Consider the following 22,124-nt stretch of genomic DNA (forward strand, 5'->3'; position numbering starts at 1 on the left):
TAAATACCAGTTATCTGCCAATCTGACATTTCTGATAAATCTCTCCAACTTACTTTGATTTCTAATTTAAAAGAAATAACACATTTGATTTAGTAGTTACTGCCATTGGTATTGTTGGTTGCGGCAAAATAAAAATTCAGAAGTCCCCCTCTCGTAAATAACCCTGTTATGTAGTTATCTAAATATAATTGTAATAATTTTTAAATATTAAAAAACTGTCTCTATAAAATATTTATTTACAAATCTTCTTTATAATGTATAGTATAAAACTAAAATGGCTAGTTATTGATATCTTTCATTCTTGTGAAGTTTTATTGAAGAATTGACTGGAGTAAAAACTTCATAATCTGTTACTGTAAAATTGTAATCACCCATCAAAACGGCAGGTGATGCACCATCTCCATCATAAGTATGCGGAAGATTTGAATAACTGTCCATGTTACTGTTACAGTTGTTGGATATCAAAAGGTCAGCACCAGCTCCAAATATTGGCCCTGAACTATTTTTAATCATTACATTACAATCATGCTTATAAAATAAGTTCAAAGACTTACTCTGGATGATAACAAATCGCAAATGGTTTCTTCACTAAATGAAATTGTGTAGGTGGCAGGTCTTGGTGATTGTAGAGTGTAAAAAGGAAGGCTCTTTCAGATGCAACATAATGACTTTTTCCTGGTGGTCGACCCCATGCAGCATCACTGAAGCCTCCACAAATTTCTCCTCTTGGTCCCTGGTAGTTACAAATAATGTAATTAATTTAAAAAAAAAAACATACATTAATGTATAAGGCACACGTTAAACATTAGGTAGGTACAAGAGTACAAAAAAAAAAAAAAAAATGGAAGAACAAAGATTTAAGCATCATGATTCAAGAACAAGTTGGTCTTAAATCTGCCCTGTACAGCTTTTATCTATGGTAAATTTTAAATTAATTTTGTGAAAAATCCGACACTAAAACATGAAAAGTATTTTGTGCAAGCTAAATATTTTTTTTGGCTATCACATTTTTAAAAGTATTTTCTCAACAACAAGCTTACTTACAAGAACAATCACAAAAGTAGGAGAAATTCCGTCACAATGTCTATGAAATGCTGAAGCAGAATATCCATGACTGCTTGCTCTATAAATCAATCTCCAACTTTGTTTTGGATGACCAAACCAAGCATTCAAAACACGTTGATAATGACTCTTCTCTTGTCCAAGAATTATAGAGCCTGGGAATAAGTGTGGTGAAATTCTAGGGCGCAATCTCTGATCTTCTGAACCTTCTGGATATTTGCTTGGAAGTGCTGCATGTCTGTACCTTTCTAAACTTAATTCCATTGGCACGGCTCCTGTTGGTTCAACTTCTTCTGCAAAAACTTGACTATCTGCATAAACAGACAGAAGGGTAACTATACTATTCTACTAAATTTATAAACTAATTGTTAACTGACCAATTAGAAGCAAGCGTACATGATTTATTACATGTGAAAGATGTTGACAAACTCTTGCTCTTTCTTCTTCTGTCCAGTGTGCTGTTGGTTGAGTTACACCTGCTTGATATTTTGCCCAATTTAATATAGCTCTCCAAACATCTTCCTCTTCTAGACAAAGCTACATTTCATGTCATGTTACTATGAACATATTCTTATTTTGTTAAAAACTTTACTTACATAGTCTGATGATATTAATTTCAAAACAGCTTCCTTTGGCAAAGAAAGAAATGAATTTGTTTTCACACATTCTACAGCATTTTCACCAATATAACTTACACATCTTTCTACAAATCCTGCTGCAGCTTTACCCCCTGCAAAAATAATTATGTTTATATAAATATAAAACTATCCATTAAACATTTTTATCACTAAGGTCTGGTTTATTCACCTTCAAGTAACTTTATTTGAACGGTAATTAGCATGGATCTACCAATAGCAGATTCTAAATCATAGCAACTACTGGCCACTTGAAGGTGAATAAACCGGGCCTAAAACTTGTCAAATTTGGTTAAAATGTTTTATTAAAAAAAAAACATACTTCTAGTAAAATAGATTTTATTCAACTTATAGATGGGTTCATGTTATTATACAATGTAATCATGTAAGAATGTTTAAACAAATTTTCTAAATTAAATGTCCCAAGGTAATGCAAAATTAATGACTGTATTTTAAAACAGATTTCAAATCAATTTCCTGACTGTGGATTGACGTTTTGGATTAACGTTATATTATCGCCTTTTAACATTATTCGTCCCAACTGTCTCCTGTTCTTTGATTTAACATAATATTCCTCAGCGTCGTCCAACACAAGGTTCATGTATTCATCGAAACCCACAATGTGCCCTTCGATCCTCAAGTTAATGTTTTCATATAACCAAACTTGCACTCTTGATCGGTTTTGTAAATATCGGAAGATCAAATTGATGGGTTGTACCATCACTTTTTGGACTTTTTGAGGTTTGTATGCCATTTTTGTTAATACCACCGGTAAATTACAACTAACCTCAATATACACGGAATAATATTGATTGAAATACCACAGATAAAATGCGGATTATCACAAATGAAACATCAACAAATTGAACTGAATTAAAACTTCGTTTGCGAAAAATTAACGTTTTAATAACGTTTAGCTTTACTTTAGTCAGCTTTAGTTAACCAAACAAAGTGGCTTTGCTTTGCTTGCTTCAGGCTTGCTTGCACCATTAAAATACAACAATCCCGTAGTCAAGAGCATGCGTACAAAATATTTGAATTTGGCGCATATTTCAAAAACTTTAATTATTATATACCGGGTGATTTTAAATGATTGTGACTTTTTTCTTAAGTAGGGAACATTTTTCATAATAGTAGTTTATTTGACGAGTTTGTGTGTAAATCGGGCCTTTTTTGGCACGAGTACCAAAAAAGGCCCAATTCACACACGAACAAGTTGAATACAACGTTTTTTTATTCGACGAGCCCCTTAAAGGCTCCAAATCGCTTAAAACCTTTGAAATTAGTTTGACGTTTCGTTTTGACAAGTTGTGACATTTATCAAAATCCGTTCACATAGGAGAAAATTCTCAAATTCTGACAGTGTCGAACAAAAAATTATTTTGGCAAACTTGATACCTTAATCAACACCTTGGCGTACTCTCATGTCAAAAATAAATTACTCCCTAGAATTCAAACTTTTAGGGAAATAACGTTTTTCATGTTGTGTGTAACTAGAATTTTCAAAAGTAATTTTGAATGCCTAAGGTTGGTTACTTTGAATTGAGAGATTAAGGCCCGGTTTATTCACCTTCAAGTAATTTTATTTGAACGGTAATTACCATGGATCTACCAATAGCAGGTTCCAAATCATAGCAACTAATTGCCAGATAAATTTACTTGAAGGTGAATAAACCGGGCCTTAGTCCAACTAAATATGCCGCCAGTAACCAAAATTGATTGTGAAACGAAAAATCATCTATCACTTAGCGAGAAATTAGTCATTTGCAACTGTTACAATTAATTTGTTGCCTTACATTTTTGGGATATCTTTGGTTTGTCACCAAAAACCACATAGCCTCCAACCTAACCAAATTTATGGCAACCTAGTAACGAATAACCCTAAATCCTAGGGAGTAATTTATTTTTGACACGATAGTACGAAGTACATACGTCATTTTGACATTTTATGTATTAATAAATTGTGTCAAATAGGCGAGGACGCCTATGTTTATGTCAACTATCACATTAAAAAGCAGAATAACCAACAATAATATTACCAACCTATGAAAAAAGGTCACACTCATTTAAAATCACCCGGTATAATCTTGTCAAAAATAAATTACTCCCTATGATTTAGGGATATTCGTTACTAGGTTAGGTTGCCATAAATTTGGTTAGGTTGGAGGCTATGTAGTTTCTGGTGACAAACAAAAGATATCGTAACCGTAAGGCAGCGAATTCCTTGTAACAGTTCCATATGGCTCTGTTTTTCACTAAGTGATAAGTAGATGTTTTTTGTTGCACAATCAATTTTGGTTTCTGGCTGCATATTTAAGGCTGTTGCCTTGTGGTTGGCCAAGCAATGGTAAAGCGCGCTAAACGGATTTTAATTACCTATTTTTCCACAGTTTTATGTTTGAAACTATGGTGACTATATTTTTTGTTTAACATTAACGTATCTCACGGGGCTACTGTCTCAGTTTTTTGAAAAAATGCTTTTTTTTTAATAAAAACGTAACATTTTATCTGTCCCGCCCATTTCATTTTCTAAGTTACAAATCAAATAGGTTGTTAAGACGATCTGATTTACACAGTAAAAATTTCTGACATTCGAATTGTCTTAATGACATTTTATTTTTTAGAACCTAAAACAATAATTGTGGACTTGACAGCAAAATTCTAACCTTACCTTTTTTACGTGGCAAATGTGATGAAAAGTTGTACAGATTGAATCTGGCTTTGATTCTGATTGGTCAATTTTAGTGGGCGGAGCAGATAAAAAGTTATAAGTTATAACGCCAGGGGCCCAGAGCGCCAAGATTAGATCCCGAGGCTCGCCGAGGGATATAAGGCGCGAAGGCTATAAGGGACTTCTCTACCGTGGTTTATATACTATTTTTTTCACTACTAGATATGTTAAAACCTTTTCTGATAATAATGATTAATACAATTATTTTGTCGGATGCGACGGATCCGAGTTGTCATTTCTAAACGATTGCTATGAAAATCGTCTACGTTAATCAGTGAAATGAACGACAATCTTTCATTGCTAGGTGACGGTTGTTCATTAACCCTGGGTTAATAAAATTATAGACAGGCACCACTTTGGATACATTTTCCTGGCGCCCTGCGTTGAACGGCAAGCAATTAGGTACTTGTCAAGTAACTAGCATATGCTTTCGTCAAGAGGATTTGTTTATTAATACCAAAACAAGCAATTGCTAGAAGCAAAAGCTTTTACTTTAAAGCAAATGCTAATGCTAAGTAGCAAATGCTTAGAAGCATTTGCTTATTTTTATTAATATCACCCACTATAAGTTATCACTGACGCCGCCGCAAATTAGACAAATTGCACAAAAGACGTTAGAAAATTAACTGCCGGAGAAGTCCAAATCCCAGAATGAAAATTAAACGTTTTGTTCATTGTTATTTATTAATTTGCTTTGTTCTCTGCGAGATTTATTTTTTGACATCTGTCAGCTGATACTTCACGCTACCAACATCAATACAGTAAATTTTACTAGTCTATTCTAACACGCCAACGACCTATAGTCCAATTTTTACCCTTTTGCGATGACGTTATTATCTAGTAACTTTACGTATGTTTGAGCTAGGATCAGAAACAAATTTGAATTGATCATAAATAACTATAAATGTGTCAAATTTGTTGACAATTGCTTGGAAAGGTTATGTTTGTAATCAATGTAATAATTGAAAGAAATTAAAAATTGTCAAATTGACAGGAGCATAAAATAACCTCAAAGTGACCATCGATAAGTAAACGTGCCTTTTTTTTTGTTTTTTTCTGTTTCTGTCGTTTCAATAAAGAGAAAGCGAGGAAGGAAATCGTGACGTCACCTCAAAAGGGTAAAAATTGGACTATATTAAAGCACTCAGATGACGTCATTTGGGTGCTAGAATAGACTTATTTTAAACGCAAAATAGAAAAACGATTTTTTAAATCAATTTCGGAAAACGTAAAAATAATTTTCTGACATTTTGTTCATTAATTTGTGTCACCGACAAAAACAAAAGCCTTGTCAACGTTGTTTTTCACCGGAAGGGAGATTTTTGTCGACTGAAGACGCATTTTCTGACCATGACTAGATTTTTTCGCGATATTCGGCACACTATTGGTCAATGGGTGATATTAATAAAAATAAGCAAATGCTTCCAAACATTTGCTACTTAGCATTAGCATTTGCTTTAAAGTAAAAGGTTTCGCTTCTAGCAATTGCTTGTTTTGGTATTAATAAACAAATCCTCTTGACGAAAGCATATGCTAGTGACTTGATAAGTAATTGCTTGCCGTTCAACGCAGGGCGCCAGGAAAATGTATCCAAAGTGGTGCCTTGTCTATAATTTTTCCCGTGACAAATTTTACAACATTCGATACAATTGGTTGACTTACTTCCATGAGTTCAGCTACTCCAATCTGAAATCCTATACAGGGCAAGTCACATAAGGCTTATTTCTGAATTTATTTTCTAGGCAACCAAAAATACTAATGACGCTGACCACTTGATACCGTTTATAATGTGATTTAATTTAGTAATCAACGTAGGTATGTAATTTAGCTAAAAATGTCAAAATGACGTTATCCTATTCTGATTAATGAAATCAAAAATTAAATTCATCAATTGTCATTTTGACATTTTTAACCAAATTATACTTACGTTGATTACAAAATTAAATCACATAAACGGTATCAAGTGGTCAGCGTCATTACTCATTAGTATTTTTGGTTGCGTACAAAATAAATTCAGAAATAACCCTTATGTGACTTGCCCTGTAGATAGTTTAACACTATTTATTAGATACTCTATGAATAATTTTATTGAAGTGAAATTTTTTATGGGAGGGTCTTGAAATTCTGATCGGCAACCTTTTTGTGTGACCAAAAGTGGTGGGGGTAAACACTATCGGGTCGAGTGGGAGCAGTGTCTCGCACAACGGTTGCGCCAATATTTCCATCTCACTTAAATGTAAGTTAATCTGTTTGACACGATACAAACATCCCTTAAAATTGTGTATACTTCTGTCTTTGTCACACTCACGGCATTTATCGATAATGTCCTCTCTTTAATTTGGAGGCTTAAAAATGAACAATGAGTTACGCATTTCGATATTGTTTAGTGTTATCGTTGTTTATAATTTATTTTCTTCATTAAAATATACAATTTTGATGTGAATATGCTATTTAAAAGTGATTGATGAATAATTACAATGTTTCCCTGTAATACAAAAGTTTCACTTCTATCAGAACTTCTATCGTGCGTCTTTACGACACATTCTGTTTTTTTTTATACCTGAATCAGCCACATATCGCAACAATATTTTTATTTTCATCACCGAAGGATAAAGCACCACCACGCGTTTCTTCATCGTCATTCCCAAGAAAATCAGCGATCCACTGAACACTTTCATTTCGGAAATGAAACAATTTTATATCATCTTCTCTTGTAATGGTATTGTCTTTCCTTTCTTTGTAAAATTTAGGGTTTCTTGGCACTTGGAACATACTTTTATGGTGCTTTAACAGCCGATTTATAACTACGTACTATTGCTTACTATTTCAAGTAAATGCTAAACTTTATTAATAGTAAAAGAAGCAAATCCTAATATCGTCAAGCAAATGCTTTCTAAAACGAGCAATAGTATATTTCAAACGGGCGGACGCCAACTCGGCACATTATTATACCTAGGTAAAATTTGCAATAAAGTACAACAGGCCATCTCGGCACCGGTAGCCCATGGATAACCGGCCAACTCGGCACCGCGGTCAAGCCAACTCGGCACTGTCTACCTGGGACTAGAGTTCTTGGGGGAATATATCAGGGATTATGAAATGAGATGAGGAAATACTTTTTTTTATAATATGTATACAAATATAATGTTATTTTTATAGGACATTTACAATTAAATATTAACTACAAGACTACTAATTATTAATCTTATATCTATATGAAATAGATTTTACTTAATCATATTCTGATATTTGACAATTATCATATTCAAATATTTTCTGAGATACAAATTTCTCCGCTTCTTTTACTTTTTTTGTTTTTACAATTATTTGCGTTCTAATACTTTCGTGGGCACACTCCACACTGTATAAAAATACAAATTTAAATGAACCAGTCGATTTAAAATAAAATAGTGCGTAGCAAACAAAGTGCAATTTCTCGAACTCCTAGTGCGGAAAAGCAGTACACCAAAATTGTACCTGCGGTTATAGGGGTGTTATAAGCAATGGTTGATGCGGAAAAGACGCCTGCCCTTCAGGAAATACCCTCTACTATGGGGCATCATATAGACAGGTAGTAAGTGGGTGCTTACCTACGGCCGGTTTCATAATCCGACCCTAAAGTCTCCTTTAATAAAATGCGCCTTTAAGGTAAATGCCACTTTAAATCTAAAATAAAGGAGACCGCATTTCATAAACAGGGACTATCCAAACATTAGTTAAAATTTGCATTAGTTCGAAAACGAATCATCCACCGTGTGTACGTAGTCATTTTCTAAGGGAATTCTAGGGAATTTTACAGTAAACGTTTGAAAGTTTTGGTAACTCGCAACTGTTTCCCTCGGACTTTGAATTGTATTTCGAGTAGGTATTTTAATTTTTGTTTACATTCTGCATTTTACATTTTGCTAGTGGAGCAGCGCCAAATTAAAACATCCGATTAATAATAAAAGATTGCGACCAAAAATGCCAAATCCAACCTTTCAACTGAAGGAGGAATTTTATAAATCTAAAACAAAACTTGTATAAAATAAGATCCTACACTTAAAGAGAAGAGAGGAAAGAGAAGAACATGAAAGAAGAAAACTGTTACCTATTAGACTTAGATTGAATTAGCAAGAAAACAATTGAGCAATAAAAACTAATGAATTCATGGAATATTTTTATTTTCTAAATATCTATAAGTTTCCGAAATGTTGATTTAATTATTCGGTAAGTACCAACTAATTCACAAAAAAAAACAGCAATTTGTGGCAATGCACTAGCGAAATGTCACTTGTCATATAATTGAGGTTATGTTGCCCATTTAAATCCACCTTTAACGAGATAAAAGGCCGACCACGAGCTTTTAAAGTTAAAGGGGGTTTTAAGGATTTAAAGACGCCTTTAATGAATATGAAACACAATTTTTAGTTAAAGGTGGTTTTAAATTTAAAACCGCTTTTAAAATACATTATGAAACCTGCCGTTAGTGTCGACTTGGCCTATCTCTTGGGGTGTCTTTGAAAACTACCTGCTTTTTTGGTGTCGAGTTGGCCGGTCAATGTTTATTGCTTCTAAGGTTTGGTGTCGAGAAAGTGCTTTCTTGCAGACCGCAGGCAAAGATTATAAACTGAGCCGTAGGCGAGGTTTGTAAGTGCCTAAGGTCTGCAAGGGCACTTTCTTAACAAGGTTTGAATACTATTTTTTTCCCTACCGGCACAATTTCGTTGAAAAAAGTAAAAAAAAGATGGTTATATTCGTGATTAAAACGAAAATTTTGAGAATTGAATAGTAGGCTGGGTTATTTGTTTAATTAACTTGTCATCGCATTTGAAGATTTGACGTTTGTTCGAAAATTTTATATAAACAGAAGTTGTAGTACCTACCTAGCTTATTTGTTTATTTTCCAGATTATATGATTGATCTACCAACTTGCTTTATTGAATTGGCTTTCATTTATCAATAACTTATTTCACGTTTGACACTTTTGACATTTGTATTTTGGTACAGTTTTGCCATATACATTTCATGATTCACTTTCTTACCTTAGTGAGAAAGTTGAATTTTCTCACCTCAAATGAAGTATCCACAGCCTACATTTCTAACCGGTAGGGAAAAATAGTATATTTCAAACCAAGGTAAGAAAGTGCTTTCTTGCAGACCGCAGGCAAAGATTATTAACCGAGCCGTAGGCGAGGTTTGTAAGTGCCTAAGGTCTGCAAGGGCACTTTCTTAACAAGGTTTGAATACTATTTTTTTCCCTACCGGCACAACTTCGTTGAAAAAAGTCAAAAAAAGATGGTTATATACCTGATTAAAACGAAAATTTTGAAAATTAAATAGTAGGCTGGGTTATTTGTTTAATTAACTTGTCATCGCATTTGAAGATTTGACGTTTGTTCGAAAATTTGATATAAACAGGGTAAAGTAATCTACCTACCAAGCGTATCTGTTTATTTTCCAGATTATATGATTGATCTACCAACTCGCTTTATTGAATTGGCTTTCATTTATCAATAACTTATTTCACATTTGACACTTTGGACATTTGTATTTTGGTACAGTTTTACCATAAACATTTCATGATTAACTTTCTTACCTTAGCGAGAAAGTTGAATTTTCTCACCTCAAATGAGGTATCCACAGCCTACATTTCTAACCGGTAGGGAAAAAAAGCATTTGTTAGCCAGGTCTCAGTAGCATTTACTACACTTTTATTAATAGCACTTAAAGCAATTGCTTATAAAATAGCTAGCAAAAGCATTTGCTACCTTTTATTAATACTGCCCATTGTCAACTGTTTTCATAACATGAGTGAATTTGTCAATTAAAATTGTTGGGTCGTGAAATAACAGTATAACCACCTCGAGAGTGCATGATTGTTACCCTCGGTGCTCTGTAGGACCTTCGGGCTTCGCCATCGGGCTCCAAACTGCACCTCGGATAAAAAAGAAAATTAAAATGAAATAACTATGTTTCATAAAAGGTTGAGTTGCCTATGCTTTTTCCTGAGGGAAGAAAAGTTGACTAAAAGCTTGAGTTGGCTATGTTTTTCTGCCCGAGGCGAAAAAAGAGCCACTTTACTCCATACAAGCAGGGAGTAAAGTTGCTGATTATACAGGGTGTTTGCGAAGTTGACGCGTTCCTTTTAACATGTAATAGTATGCGCTGCTCTAAAGAGTTTTAGCCAAAATCACCTTAGTAAAATGTGTACGGCAATGAAGATACAATAAGTTAATTTTTTTGAAATTTTTGAAACTGATGCTGCTCAAATTTGCGCGATTTGTTAGAAATTAGAATTGACAAAAAAAAATCAAATGAGCATGGACGTTAATCAAAAATATTGTCAGAGTCGTCGAAATGGCTTATCATTACGAAAATAATGAGCTCACAGATATGTTGCTATTAGCTGCGGCGTCCAGAGAGTACGCAAAGCGATTTCCGGAAAGACACCATCCTGGGCCACGTCAGTTATTAATCTAGTACAGCGGAGAAATAGACAGGACCGGACTCAAAATTTTAGAAAACGATAAAAATATACAGCTTCCCCATTGTAGCCTGAGCTGTGAGACCCGGATGCGCAGTGGTCTACGGACACGGAATCTTGGCCATAACTGACATTTAACTGACAAATATGTGTGAAGTGGCCTTTATTGAATATAACCCAACTTTTGACTCGATAATGCCATTTCCCTGCTTTTTTGATATGACAAGAAAAACTTCAAAGTGATTTTTAATAAATGTCATTTATTAATGACACTATAATGATTGATTTACATGATTTTTTTTTTAAATGTCTAAAAAATGTTGGCCAAGATTCCGTGTCCGGAATAGTACATATTTAATATTTTTTGTAATATCTAGTTGTTAAAGGTGGCTTTCCGGACTATTTGTCACCATGTAAACAACCTCATAACGACCGGAGTCCGTTAAGGGTGTCCGTTATGAGCGGGAGCGGCCGTTATGAATGACTAAATAACTATAGCAACGTAGATCTAAACTTTATTTTTCAACTTTTTTACAATTGGTACAATAATTAATGTTTAATGTTATGGGACACACCTTGAATTAATCGAAATCCGTATGCCACTAGCAGATGTAGACGAGATCGAAGATGATGCTTCAGAATTTTAACACCAACACAATCTTGCAGGGAATAACGATGACCTCACTTGCTCTGCGGCCATCCGGACATCGGGAATATCTTGATCGCGATTTTTAATTGATTTCAGTCGTTTATTTTCAACGGAAAGTTAAGTGTTGAACAAATTTGACAAACAGCAGCAAATGTAGACAAGATCGAAGATGATACTTCACAATTTTAACACTAACACAAGCGCGATTTTGCAGGCAATAACGATGACCTCACTTCCGGACATCAGGAATATCTTGATTGCGATTTTTTATTCATTTCATTCATTAATTTTCAACGGAAAGTTAAGCGTTGAACAAATCTGACAAACAACATTGAAACAATTTTTTTTCACAAACAACGGTTGACATAACGACGTCCTCCGCACACTTATTAATCATTCGGTTTTTTGATGGCGATGAAAAAAATGTGTTTCAAAAAGATAATTGTGAACGAATCGTAGAGATATTGCAAAAACTATTGTACAATACCCGTCCGTTAGGGCCTTTACTGCTCGCCAGTATTATTCGACTCGCTCTGCGAGCTCGTCTCACAAAATCTCTGGCTCGCCAGTAAAGGCTATCCTAACGGACTTCTACTGTAAAATACTATAATTGATTGCAACCGGTTGTAAATGTAAAGTTTTAAATTTGACACTTGACACAAAAAAAAATAATCCAAAACTATCAAATCAAACATGGTCCGCATTAACAATTTGGTTAAGTTGGAAATAATGCTAAAGCTGAGTACGGTTGGTCAATAAGGAGGATTGCTCTCAGCTATAATATCGCTAAATACTCAAGAGAACAACGAGAAACCACACTAACTTGATTTGCAAAAATCACCTTTATTGACTATGACATCAGATGACTCCCTCAACGATCATTTATAATGCGCCAAATTTATACAATTACCTGTCATTTATGAAACCAAATACGAAATTCATTTTTACCGTTATGTTTTAAAATTATATTATTAGGAAAGTTTTCGCTACGGGACTGCGGCCGGTCGGGATCGAGTTAGGTAGAACATTTCAAGGCAAAACCGAACATCTGGCAGCTTCAAAAAATTGTACCCTTTAACGCTCCAAATTGTTGTAAACTGCACCGACCCAAACAAAGCTTTAATAAACATTTCAATGCCGAGTATGACACTTTGTATCCAATGTTTAGCAGTGCAGCAGTTGTGCTGCACACTTTCAAGATATAGGATATTTATCTGACTCTGAAGGCCGATCTAATAAAACTATAATATTCACCACATACAGGGAGCGGCATTGTGTAGGTGTATTTCCCAAAGTATTACATTTAGGTAAATCTGAATTTACTAAGAACGATCCCTGTAATTGAGGAAATGACTGTGCGTTCGGAGTTTCTACAGGGTGATCAACAATGACTGAGTCTGTTGGCTATGAAACAATTGAAAAATATTGGTGTTTTTCTGTTTCGTAATTGGTACTGACCGGATGTTTTAACTTGACACGACATCAAAAAAAAATTAGGTTATGTCCGGTATGTTTGTGCTATTACAAAAATGACCCTTTGATGGTAAACGTCAAATTCGCCTGTCAACTCTGTCAAAGCTGACAACCGGAAATACGTTTAGATTACAGTAGTACCAAAATCATTCAAATTTTCATTGTTACCAACAGATTCAGTCATTCTTGATCACGTTATACTTAATTTGACAAGAATTATGAATGAGACAAAAATGACCCTTATGGTAAAACATTTTTAAGATAAAATTACAATGAAACGGTCGGTACCAACATCTTCATCTGGTGTCCCATCGGTTTATTAGTCTGGCCTTCAGAGTCACATTAAATATCCTAAAAGATGTTTGCAAATTTACGTTTTTAATTTTGATGCAACGCCAAGAAAACAATTTGCAGACCCTTTGACGGTTTTCAATTAGTTGTTCTCCGATGCCACCCGGCACCCGCACAAAGCTTCCGTATTTACATAGTTGCCTGTCTACCTACCTATGACACTTATCGCTAACATTTAAAATTACAGCTCAATTAACATAGCTAATATGAAGTATTATTTATGTATTCTCGTGTCAAAAATGGATTACTCCCTAGGATTTAGGGATATTCGTTACTAGGTTGCCATAAATTTGGTTAGGTTGGAGGCTATGTGGTTTCTGGTGACAAACAAAAGATATCCCAAAAATGTAAGACAGCAAATTAATTGTAACAGTTGCAAATGACTAATTTCTCGCTAAGTGATAGGTGATTTTTCATTTCACAATCAATTTTGGTTACTGGCGTCATATTTATTTGGATTTAATCTCTCAATTCAAAGTAACCAACCTTAGGCATTCAAAATTACTTTTGAAAATTTTAGTTACACACAACATGAAAAACGCTATTTCCCTAAAGTTCGAATTCTAGGGAGTAATCCATTTTTGACACGAGAATACGAGTAGGACCCATTGTATTAAAAAAAATAGCTGTTCACGATTGATTTAAACACGCAGCAGGCCAAGATATTTTTTTGTTAGTTTGGCGTCAGGTCTCGTCATATGACGTATTAAATATTCGTCTTGTTGTCAATTCCGTAATTGATTTAGTACAATTCAATTATAACCTAAAATAGATTTATTATGCCAAATCACAATATTGATTATTGATTGCCAACTAAAATGTCAGATTTTCATAGACATTTCGAATTTGAAATAATTGTGAATGTTGTACTATGGCGGACACACTGGGACGGTGGTTCGGCGTCCAGGTTTTGGAAGAAGGCGGGTGTCTTCCGTGGAACAGAACGAGGCACCCCCGAACTATCACCGAAATCTGTGCCTGTCCATGAGGAATAGATTGCTCTTGGTTGTACAACAAAATGGAGCAATGATCAAATATTGACTTCTTCAGTTTTATTTGTAAAGTTTTTTTTATTTTAAACTTTTAATTTTAAGTTTAATAAATAAATGTTATAATTTGTTAGTACTGTGGATTGATCTCTACTTTGGATTTTTTGATATTTGCGTACCAAAATACAACCTGTTGGGTCGTTCTGTCTTGACATAAAGAGAACTAAATTTGGTTTCATCTATGATGAAGACATTCCTGATTTTGTGTTAATGTTAAACCTCTAAGAACTAGATAGGTGCGTATCTACATTCTACACCACTCGATAGTCTAGGGGCTGCAGCGACTTTCGCAATTTCGAAGGCAAAGACGAAACCATTAAAATTCATCCACGTTCGCCATTCGTGAGCCGACATAGGCACACCAAAATTTTTGTGTTAATCTATGATTGACTAATCTGTCACTGGTGGCATGACAAGAAAGGCAAAAATAAAAAATGAGGTTAGTTGACCATAAAGCCAGTTTTACATTTATATGTCAAAGGAATAAGTCGTAAAAAAATTTTTGTCCGCCATAGTACAGTGCGATCAATTAAAAAATAAATCGAGTCGGCGTGTTACCTATGGCAACCCATGCTATAGCATAGGCTCCAAAGCAAACTCGATTTATTTTTTAAATGATCGCTCGGTATAATAAATTGTTGGCATATACGACAGTGCATGTGAGATTTAAGTCATACATAACCTCACATTATTACAATTTCCGACATTATTATTATTATTATTATTATTATTACGTTGTCGATATTGTTGACGCAGTGTCGACGTTTTATCGACATTGTCAATTTTGATGACATTTGATGACATTGATGACGTATAGTCGACGTGTCGATGTCGACAAATAAAGTCGACGCGTCGACGCCCATCCCTGTAGGTACGTTGCTTAAGGTCCTCAATATTCCTCGATTTTAGGCATTAAGTAAGGCAAATCACACTGGAAATGTTACAAAACGTAAGGGATGCAGGTTACTATCGATTTGTAATTTGCCAACAAATAAACGGTGGCCATTTTTTGCATTAAATAATGTTAAACTTATAAAATTGGTTTTTATTTTTTAGCACGTAGGCTTTGAAAATATCTAGGAAACAAATAGTGCGTTGTATTCCCTGCGAAGTGGTCTTTCAAACGAGGTGTCACTTGACGTACACTTCCATTTGAAAAAAAAAGTTGGGGGTGGTTGCGCACTTCCGGGAGCAGATATGCAAAAACCATATGCGTCAAAATGTGGGCAAGGAAAAATAAAAATCGCCCTATTTCGGGATTTTTTACAAAAATTGCCTATTTCCAAGTTATGAATTTTATTCCAGTTAAAGTTTCCACCCTGTATTTGGCTCAACAATATCTGAAATTATTTTATCACTTAAATTTAAAGGTTTGTAACCTTTATCGGCTGAAATCAAAGCATTAAAAAATTATTCTTATTATTATTACCTTATAGAAAATAAATACATTTAGATCATCGTGTTGCAGATGATTATTTATTATTTATAACTCCTTCCTATGTACAATAATTGAACTAGTTATATTCAAAAATGAATAAGTTATCACCAATTCACTTACCTACTACATTCTCAAAGTAGGTAAGTACATTTTACTAACATTAATAACAATTAGAAAATGTTTTTAAAAAAGGTTCTGCTCATTATCCGTGGTGTTTGTAACTTGATAGGATTCTTTCTGTGCAAAAGCAATTAGGTAATTTTTATTGATTTTTCTGGTACTACACCTTGTCGAAAATTCGTTAAAATGAAAAGGTGACAAATGCTAAGAAAATATGCGATTTAGAACAATTGTTATAATGAAAAATTATTAAAATTGCTACATCCTACATTCGCACATTTTTTTTTTATAAATGTTCAAGCGATGATACCAGCCTGCATCGGCTTTCAACATACCACCAGTAGCACTAAACTTTGGAAACAGTATTAGCACATTTTTGCCAGTCAAAGTAAAAATAGTGACTCCATAAAAACAATAATAACCATAATAATGTTAAAAAATTATTTTTTCTATAATTGATTCAAAAAATTGAAATTCACGCATAGTTATCTGTGCCTGAAGTGGGTCATTTTCTGCATTTTTTTGCATTGTTAGTAAGATCGAAACCATAGAAACCATACAAAACAGTGTGTGAAATGCAATTTCACGCATACGACTATTTCTGTTTTTCATTTCACGCACTGTTTTTTATTAGTTATCTAGCAACATGGTCACTGCATTGAAACTTCAGAGTTCCTTCAAAAATTTGAATTTTTAATTTCAATTTTTTGAATCAATTATAGAAAAAATATTGTTTATATTTCGTGCGCGAAGATGTTTTTGTGCATTCAAAGGCTTATACTGCCTCGACCTTCGTCTCGGCGTAAAAGACCTTTTCATGCACAAAAAACACTCTCTTCGCGCACTTAATATAAAAATAACTATTCTCAATAGAGCTCGTGATAACACTTTTTTTAATGCTTTGGTTTCAGCGGATAAAGGTTACACACCTTTAAATTTAAGTGATAATATAATTTCAGATATTGTTGAGCCAAATATACCTGACACTATAGCAAATATAAAACAGAAGTCTTTACATGGGGAGATATTTTAAAGAACTGGAACAACCAGAAATTAATATTCAGGCTTCTCATGCATGGCTTAAAAAATCAAATATTCACCCTGAGACTGAGGGTTTTATATTTGCAATACAAGATCATGTTATCAATACAAGAAATTATAAAAAACACATATGCGGTTTGCAATCGATCATTGATAAATGTAGGATTTGCGGAACTGAAGGGGAAACCATTGAACACATCATTTCTTCTTGCACCGTTTTGGCTCAAAGCGAATATAAGAAACGTCGTGATATATTTGCTAAAATTATACACATGAATTTAGTAGTTAAATTCAACTTATTAAAGGATACACAACCACATTATATTTATAAACGAGAAAGTTGTTTGCAAAATGACAACAACAAAAGCAAGCATATCTTTTAGATATAGCTGTTCCAAATTCACACTATACAGTGAGTTTTTTTTAAGACTGGCCATAGGGTTTTTTTACATGCTAATTTTTCAACCCCCTGTTAACTTTTGTTCCGATGAAAATATTCAAACCATTTTTGGAACAAAGTTGGAAGATTTTTCAAACTATCGGATAGATTTCAATTCAATATCCCAAACTGTCGAAAAAGTTGTGAAAAAAATATTTTTTAGCGCGCCGAAAGCGTCCAAAAGTGGAGATCGTCAGGTGCTGGTTGAGCCGACAATGGCGCTACTCTGGCGGCCGCTCGACGTACTATTATTTCGGCGCCCTGAAAATATTTTTTTCACAACTTTTTCGACAGTTTGGAATATTGAATTGTGATAGTTTAAAAAATCTTCCAACTTTATTCCAAAAATGGTTTGAATATTTTCATCGGAACAAAAGTTAACAAGGGGTTGAAAAATTAGCATGTAAAACCCTATGGCCAGTCTTAAAAAAAACTCACTGTATAACACAGACATAAAACACAAAAATTAATAAATATTTAGAACTCTCCGTTGCTATGAGAAATCTTTGGTGTTTAGAAAAAATTTCGATTTTATCACTTATAATTTCAGCAACGGGAATAGTACCGCAATCTCTTTTTAAAAATTTAAAAATTTTGGACGTAGAGAACACATTGGTAGTTGAAATTCAAAAAGGTATATTATTATACTCATGTCATATCGTGAGGAAATTCCTTAACATTGACACAGAACATAAAACACAAAAAAGTCAAAATGTGGAGGCGAGACGCCGGTAATTATGTTTATAAGCACTGCACTATTACTTGATAGTATTATCCGTAATAGTGTATGTACTCCGGCAAAATTGCCGTGCCGCCGGGTGGTGGAGGGTTAATATTTAACATTGACCTATCTAAATCTATTAATCTAAGTTCGTCCAAACAGACGCCTCAAATTCTAAGTACGATTCCAGTCACCTACTCTTACCTGGAGATCGATTTTGTATGTCCATTGCGGCAGCTAGAAATGTACAAGCAGAAGCCACTGATAATGTCGATGTAACGTGATCTTCACAAGCGTTTCTTAATTCATCCACACCAAGTTCTTGAGCCAATGCTAACATTTCAAAAACTCCACTGTCTTGCAGCAATATCTGTTTAATTTGTTTAGGGTCAGTTTAAGGAAGTAAACAATAAATCTTAATGTATACTAACCTTTCCTGTATATACGTAAAGAAGAAACTGCTTGAACGTATCAGGAGGTGCCTGAGGTAAGCGTACAGGTGTTGGAGTTCCTGGCGCTGTTGGAGAAACTGAACATCCTGGAATTCGGCACACTTCGCCGCGTTTAGCTGTTTGAAAACTTTTACATCTGTTGAAAAATATAAAAAGTATTCAGTAACTATGCTTAATATGATCTTCTGTAATATAATATACTCCTAATACTTAATTAGTGAATATGTGGATGGGTTGAAAACTGTTTCTCGATCGTAATTTTAAATAGTTACATAATAACTTAGAAATACCATGTTCTCTTTTAAAATTTTACTAGAGTGATGAATGTACTGAAAACAAATCCATTAGCTATTCATGCAAAGTGATTCTTTCAAAGAACCACCAACTACTTTGTCATATGAGGCCACATACATGTACGCCGCAACAGAGTTTATTGTAATAATGTGTAGCGCACGTACTTATAATGTACCTACTAGACTCCCAGGATCAAAGCAATTTTAGGAAGATATCCAATTAGACATCAGAAACAAGAGTCGTTGGAATAGCACAAGAGACTTATGATTAGCGTCATTATGAGTGTAGAAGCAATAACGTTGCGAGTAGATAAGAACAAAGGTACAAACAACTTTGATGTTTTAATGAAAGGTGCGTGCAACCTTTTATATTTCTAGAATTTCGAAATACATAATTTTTGATTTTATACAAACGAGAGATTCGCTGTACACTGAATTACATTCAATAAAGATTTTTAGAAACTATATTCAAATAACAATTTGTTTTAATATTACTGAACACCTTTGAAAAGTAATATTTACTTACTAGCAACAAGCTGCAAGTATTAAATTGTACTGATCAAACAGTAAACAGTTTTTTTTTTAATTTATTGAGTTTATATACAGTGAGTTTTTTTTTAAGACTGGTCATAGGGTTTTATATGCAAATTTTTCAACCCCCTTTTATTTTTGTGAAAATTACAAAGCTTAGCGCTGTTTTTAGATTAGACAATAATATTATCTAGTCATTTACCAGTACCACCATTTACTTCATTTTGTGATACCAAAATGGTTGTTATAGACAATTTACACACAAAATGTTATTTGCAAAAAATAGTCTGAACATTACTTCAATAACGATAAATTCATTTTTTATGTTATAATAAGGTTCTTTACTTCAATAAAAATGAAATGAAATGTTCAAAAGGGCCTCCATAGGCAGTTAAGCAATTACACAATCAATTACCTATCAAAATGACAAATGTCAGGTGAAATTTTAGCCTACTGAAAATTTAAAATTGAAGCAAACGGAATTCAAAAAACATCTTTTCGCTATCTTATTCCTTGCTTCTGGTTATTAAATTGAAATTGTTTCAATACATTATCATATCCCACAACTTTACTACAAAACTGGGTTGAATATTTTTATGAGGACAAAAGTTAACAGGGGGTTGAAAAATTAGCACGTAAAACCCTATGGCCAGTCTTAAAAAAAACTCACTGTATATACTGGGTGCCCCAAAATTCGCGGAACAACTCAATGAGGCAATGTCAATTCATGTTAGAAAATAACGAGAAAAATAATAAAAAAATTCTATACCTCTTAGATTTGAAGATATGGGGCCCAAAAGGTGCAGCTTTGATCTCATTTAGTTTAAATAATAAAAAAGATTTTGACTATTTGTCTTTTACTAGCCAGTGGCCTAATAATTTTGAACGATTGTGATCAGGTTTGCAATTATTTTCTTCATTATTTCCAGCATTTCCAAGTAGTAATTTTATGTTCGTTTTACCTCAAATAGCGTACGGCAACACGGCTTTGATTTTTCCCTCTCATTTCCAAGGATACAACAAAAATGAAATATTTGCAGACTATTGGGATGCGTAGAATGTTTTTAAATGTTGCCACATTTAGTGTAAGGAATAGGTCCATATCTTCTACAAAAAAGAAGATTGATTTTTTTAAACATTTTTACCTGATCTCTTAATGACTACTTAACAACGTACTACTACGTTGTTCCGCGAATTTTGGGGCACCCAGTATATAAATAACACTTAACTAACTTAAGGATTAACCGTGGATGGTGGATGAACTCCACTGCTTAACTTTTGTGAAACTTTCTACTCACCTTGCCATGAGTATCACTCTGTGAGCAAAGACACGTTCTTCTTCTCGTCCTAAGATAAATATAATGTCTGCTGAATCTGTATCTTCAGATAAACGTTGTAGATCATCCAACAATCGAGGAACTCCGGCTAAGGCTTTGTCGGCAGGTAAACCAGTGGAATTAAATCCACCAACTCGTGATCCCATTTTCTATGTAGGATGGCACTTAAAAATGGTGAAAAAACAATTTTACCTATAAAATACCTAGGTATATCAAAAGTAAAAAAAATAGGTATACAAGCATGTTCTTACGCTATTATTGACATTTTCTAAGTGGAATTAATTTTTTTTTCTATTTAATGTTTTATTTATAATATGTATTAGGCTTTAAAAAGTCGAAAAGTATCGTCTAATTTTATAATGAACAGGTAAACTTAATCATAATCAATGTGTTACACAGCAAGCTTAATTCCACAACTGTTTGTAATCTGTTTCGTTTAGCATTTTTATTCAAATAATTTGTTTTTTCAGTTAAATAAAATGCGTTCGGCTGATTCAACTGTTTAAAGTCTAACGCGCAAATAACTAGCGCACCTCCTAAATAAAAACCCCACTCTATTAAAATAAAAATAAACTTACCAATCACACTATTTTGTCAGGTAATTTCAACGTAAGATCACGACACATACACTTAGTTTAGTTAATAATAGTAATTGCATCGAGAGTTCATCTTCAAATCTATGCTAGTAAAACAAAATGACGATTTTGTCATGCAATAGTTCTTAAACATATCCTGGTCTGGCCAGGTAAACGAAAGCAAGCTTTAATCTCTTGCACGGGTTCTTTGAGTACAGTGCCCTCGACTTTACGGTGTTGCCAAATCAGGATTATTTGATTGTTCTACTTAGAATGATTTAATATTTATTTAATTTTTATAAGTATGTATTCATTAGGTATGTTGAACAAAATGAATTTTAACAAAAATGAATTAGACTTTTAGTACTTAACACTAACAATAAGACACTGCGATCTAGTTTTGGAGAACGTTCCAGTGAGTTGGTTATTTAATTATATACTATTGTTCTTTACGATTAAAAATACATATAATTATATAAAATACCTAATACTGTTTGAAAACGATTCTGCAGTATTTTGGTCTAAGTTAAGTAAGTATTTAAAACAGGCCTCATATTAGTATAGGTAAATGGAAAATGGTCATATTTACATGGTGTGGCTGTGAGCATACACAATTATGCAGTTATTACATATTTATATAATATTTATTATAATCTTGATTCACAATACTGTAGGTAAGTGCCATATAATTAGCGATTTTCCGTTCTGAAAGTAAAAGTAAACGTCGAATCTCACATTTAGCCACTGACTGCACCGAAGCA

The 22,124-nt window shown here is 33.7% G+C and overlaps 2 protein-coding genes across 5 annotated transcripts; both read right to left on the reverse strand.

Moving 5' to 3' along the window:
• Nucleotides 1-218: 218 nt before the first annotated feature.
• Nucleotides 219-22,116, reverse strand: LOC138127323 (kelch-like protein diablo). 4 transcript variants are annotated; one of them, XM_069043300.1, is made up of 10 exons: nt 21,953-22,116; nt 21,367-21,470; nt 20,750-20,952; nt 18,607-18,763; nt 18,380-18,545; nt 1,659-1,792; nt 1,440-1,599; nt 1,045-1,373; nt 555-733; nt 219-499 (listed from the first exon to the last, which is right to left on the reverse strand). In XM_069043300.1, the coding sequence occupies exons 3-10, from the start codon at nt 20,932-20,934 to the stop codon at nt 283-285; spliced, it is 1,527 nt and encodes a 508-aa protein (XP_068899401.1). In that variant the 5' UTR covers nt 20,935-20,952; nt 21,367-21,470; nt 21,953-22,116; the 3' UTR covers nt 219-282. The 4 variants fall into 4 exon arrangements, with proteins under 4 accessions (XP_068899401.1, XP_068899433.1, XP_068899411.1 ...); XM_069043332.1 differs by lacking the exon at nt 21,953-22,116 and having other exon boundaries at nt 1,659-1,691; nt 1,758-1,792; nt 21,367-21,619; XM_069043310.1 differs by lacking the exon at nt 21,953-22,116 and having other exon boundaries at nt 20,750-20,980; nt 21,367-21,618.
• SmE (Small ribonucleoprotein particle protein SmE) lies at nt 2,020-2,706 on the reverse strand. The gene has a single exon (XM_069043349.1). It carries the CDS (start codon nt 2,449-2,451, stop codon nt 2,167-2,169), a length of 285 nt encoding a protein of 94 aa, XP_068899450.1. The 5' UTR covers nt 2,452-2,706; the 3' UTR covers nt 2,020-2,166.
• Nucleotides 22,117-22,124: the final 8 nt, after the last annotated feature.

Source organism: Tenebrio molitor, chromosome 1 (assembly GCF_963966145.1).
Source record: "Tenebrio molitor chromosome 1, icTenMoli1.1, whole genome shotgun sequence".
Lineage (NCBI taxonomy): Eukaryota > Metazoa > Arthropoda > Insecta > Coleoptera > Tenebrionidae > Tenebrio > Tenebrio molitor.

What these genes read in the sequence shown, in the direction of transcription:
- LOC138127323 (XM_069043300.1), bottom strand. Translation starts at nt 20,934, where the DNA reads ATGGGATCACGAGTTGGTGGATTTAATTCCACTGGTTTACCTGCCGAC. An exon ending in AATTAATATCATCAGACTAT is followed by an intron (nt 1,600 to 1,658) that starts GTAAGTAAAGTT and finishes CATGAAATGTAG; the next exon opens with CTTTGTCTAGAAGAGGAAGA. An exon ending in TGTACGCTTGCTTCTAATTG is followed by an intron (nt 1,374 to 1,439) that starts GTCAGTTAACAA and finishes CTGTTTATGCAG; the next exon opens with ATAGTCAAGTTTTTGCAGAA.
- SmE (XM_069043349.1), bottom strand. Translation starts at nt 2,451, where the DNA reads ATGGCATACAAACCTCAAAAAGTCCAAAAAGTGATGGTACAACCCATC.